Raw genomic sequence first — 3,293 nt, 5'->3', positions numbered from 1 at the left:
GAATTTTGTATTTTAAGTAGGTTATTGGAGTATTTTTTTTTCGTGAATTTATTCGATGAGATTCTGATATTTTAAACTAAGATAATTTATGTTATATACATAATTATATATTTTTTACATAACTCTAAAATCTCGGACTTTATTCTTCATATTTTATTAGTTAATTGTGTTACATATAATAGAAATACTTAATTCAAACAAAAATTATAAAAAAAAAAAGTCCAATTTTAAAATTAGTTATATATAATTTAATATACAAAAATTCAATACAAAAAAAAATGATAAATGTAAGTGATTTAAATGTAGCAAGGAGGAGAAAGGATCTGGTTTGATTAAAAGCCCTAGTAGACTGCGTCAAGGCTTGCGACTATTCTCTCTGCCTCTCTATTTGGTTTTCGTATCTTGGCAAATTAAGGATGAGGGGATTGGTGAACAAGCTGGTGTGCAGATCTCTCACCGTCGCCGGGAAATGGCAGAATCAACAGCTTCGCCGTCTCAACATCCACGAGTATCAGGTTAGTTCCTTGTTGCGAATTTGGGTACGATATGTTTCTGTTGCGGTTGATCCACTGAGTGATTGATAAATGCTAGGAGGGAGGGAATCACATGTGCTTGGAAAATGTAATTCGTTTCTGTGTTTGTTTTTGGGGCAGGGAGCTGAGCTGATGGGTAAATACGGAGTGAATGTGCCAAAGGGAGTCGCTGTTTCTTCCTTGGATCAAGTTAAAAATGCTATCCAACAAGCTTTCCCTAACGAATCCGAGGTACTCTGTTTTCTAAGACCTCAATGTTATTTTGATCTTTTCCTTCACCCTTTTTTTTTTTGTCTGTGTTACAGCTGGTCGTTAAGAGCCAGATCTTGGCTGGTGGAAGAGGTCTCGGAACCTTCAAGAGTGGTCTTCAGGGTGGTGTTCACATTGTCAACCATGATCACGCTCAAGATATTGCTGGTACTTTACATGGTGTTCCTTTCTTCTTCTTTTTCTCTACTGATTCAGATTTTTAATCGCTTCTAGGAAAGATGCTTGGACAAGTTCTCGTCACCAAACAAACTGGTCCTCAAGGCAAAGTTGTCAGCAAGGTTTGTGATCGCTTCTGTCTGCTTTGCCATTTCTCTTCTCTTCACAGTTAACTCTTACTCTATCCTTATCTTGACCAGGTTTACTTGTGTGAGAAACTGTCTCTCGTCAATGAGATGTACTTCTCCATTATTCTTGACCGTAAATCTGCTGGACCGGTAATCAATAATTTGTTATCCAATTGCTCTACTTTTACTCGCTCATGATTTTTCAGCAATCTCTTTAACACTTTCCTTGCCTATTTCAGTTGATAATTGCCTGTAAAAAGGGTGGTACCAGCATCGAAGATCTTGCTGACAAGTTCCCTGACATGATTATTAAGGTTATTATGTCTCTTCGATTTTTATATGATCACCGGAAATATCCCTCTGTATCATATGGGAGGTGTGTAATTGCCCTTCTTTGACTCTCATTTCATTGTTTTCTGTAGGTACCGATCGATGTGTTTGCAGGAATTACTGATGAAGATGCTGCCAAGGTTGTGGATGGTCTGGCTCCAAAAGCTGCTGGCAGAAAAGATTCGATTGAACAAGTCAAGAAGCTATACGAACTCTTCCGCAAGACTGACTGCACAATGTTGGAAGTGAGTGCTCTCTCTCTCTCTCTCTCTCACTCTTTTCTTTTTTTTTGTGTGTTTAATATCTTTTGTTGAACCCTTACTTTTTCTCTGTTAGATCAACCCTCTCGCTGAGACATCCACTAATCAATTGGTAGCTGCTGATGCCAAGTTGAACTTTGATGATAACGCTGCTTTCCGTCAGAAAGAGATTTTTGCTCTTCGTGATCCTACACAGGAGGATCCACGAGAGGTATGGTCCTTTCTCTGTCTCTTGCATCTTACGTTCTTCACCAACAAATCTTTTTAATATCAAAAACTCTAAAAATGTTAAAAGGATATTATGAATGCTGGATAGAGTAACTAGTTTTTTTGGGTGGTTTAGCTGGTTTGTTTAGTCGTTGTTGGTCACTTCGATGGTTGGTTGGCTAATTCGTAATACTCCTGTGTACATAATAATTAAGGTTGATTAAAGCAGAAAAGGCTATATTCAACGTTTAGCTTTCTGTTGCACTTTTGATTTTATCTTTTGATGAAGTAAAGTATGTTTGCTTCTCGTAGGTGTCTGCTGCAAAAGTTGACTTGAATTATATCGGTTTAGATGGAGAGATTGGCTGTATGGTGAACGGTGCTGGATTGGCCATGGCAACCATGGACATCATTAAATTGCACGGTGGGACTCCGGCAAATTTCCTTGACGTCGGTGGAAACGCTTCTGAGCACCAGGTAACAAAAGTGTTAAGTTTTTGGTTATATCTTAAGTTGTAGATTTGAACCAGTTTAACCAACGGTTGTGATTTTTATTTATAAATGAAGGTGGTGGAGGCGTTTAAGATACTGACGTCGGACGATAAAGTGAAAGCAATATTGGTGAACATATTTGGTGGAATAATGAAATGTGATGTGATTGCTAGTGGAATTGTGAATGCTGCTAAAGAGGTAAGAATCTGAAAGCCATATTTCCACATATGTTAGTTTGCATTACTTTGACTGAGTTTCGTGTGAAACCAAACTACATGATAGGTTTCACTGAAAGTACCAGTGGTGGTTCGTCTAGAAGGAACAAATGTGGAACAGGGAAAGAGAATCCTCAAGGAAAGTGGAATGAAACTTATAACGGCTGATGATTTGGATGATGCTGCAGAGAAAGCTGTCAAAGCATTAGCTGATTAAGCTTATCGAGGAGATTGTTTACTCTCTCTGCCCCTCTTTATACAAGAAGCTTTTTTTGAGAGTTTTTTTCTTTCTATGGTTCTCAACCATTTTTATGGTCGACGCAATCGCATATTGTTGCGGATATAATTTCTGAAACAGATCAATAATGAACTGGTCTCTCTTTACCTGTGTGATTCCATCAAAAAAAATCAAATCTGAATTCTCAATTATTAATGTTACAAGGCCTGATAGCTAAATTGCTTTTCCTTGGTTGCTTTGGACGCTACCAAGAATATGTTTTTTCATACAAATCACAAAAAGAACTTTCCTAACAGGGAAAACTGAAGAATACTCTGATCATACTCAATTCTAATTTTGTTTTGACTTGTTATTATACAAAATATGATTACTCAATATAGTAGATATAGTATAATCAATCTTCTGACCCTCAAAGTATAATCAATATATATAAAAATATGTTTAGTTCGGATCGACCGAGAGTA

At 37.1% G+C, this 3,293-nt stretch overlaps 1 protein-coding gene across 1 annotated transcript; it reads left to right on the top strand.

The window, feature by feature from the left end:
* Positions 1-322: 322 nt before the first annotated feature.
* LOC106301287 (succinyl-CoA ligase [ADP-forming] subunit beta, mitochondrial) lies at positions 323-3,029 on the top strand. The gene is made up of 11 exons (XM_013737651.1): positions 323-515; positions 654-764; positions 839-950; positions 1,017-1,081; positions 1,160-1,237; positions 1,327-1,401; positions 1,510-1,662; positions 1,754-1,888; positions 2,197-2,361; positions 2,452-2,574; positions 2,659-3,029. The coding sequence occupies exons 1-11, from the start codon at positions 417-419 to the stop codon at positions 2,806-2,808; spliced, it is 1,266 nt and encodes a 421-aa protein (XP_013593105.1). The 5' UTR covers positions 323-416; the 3' UTR covers positions 2,809-3,029.
* Positions 3,030-3,293: the final 264 nt, after the last annotated feature.

The sequence above is a fragment of the Brassica oleracea genome, chromosome C7 (assembly GCF_000695525.1).
Source record: "Brassica oleracea var. oleracea cultivar TO1000 chromosome C7, BOL, whole genome shotgun sequence".
NCBI lineage: Eukaryota > Viridiplantae > Streptophyta > Magnoliopsida > Brassicales > Brassicaceae > Brassica > Brassica oleracea.
The sequence above is the reverse complement of the archived record's forward strand: the minus strand, read 5'-3'. Positions and strand labels throughout refer to the sequence as shown.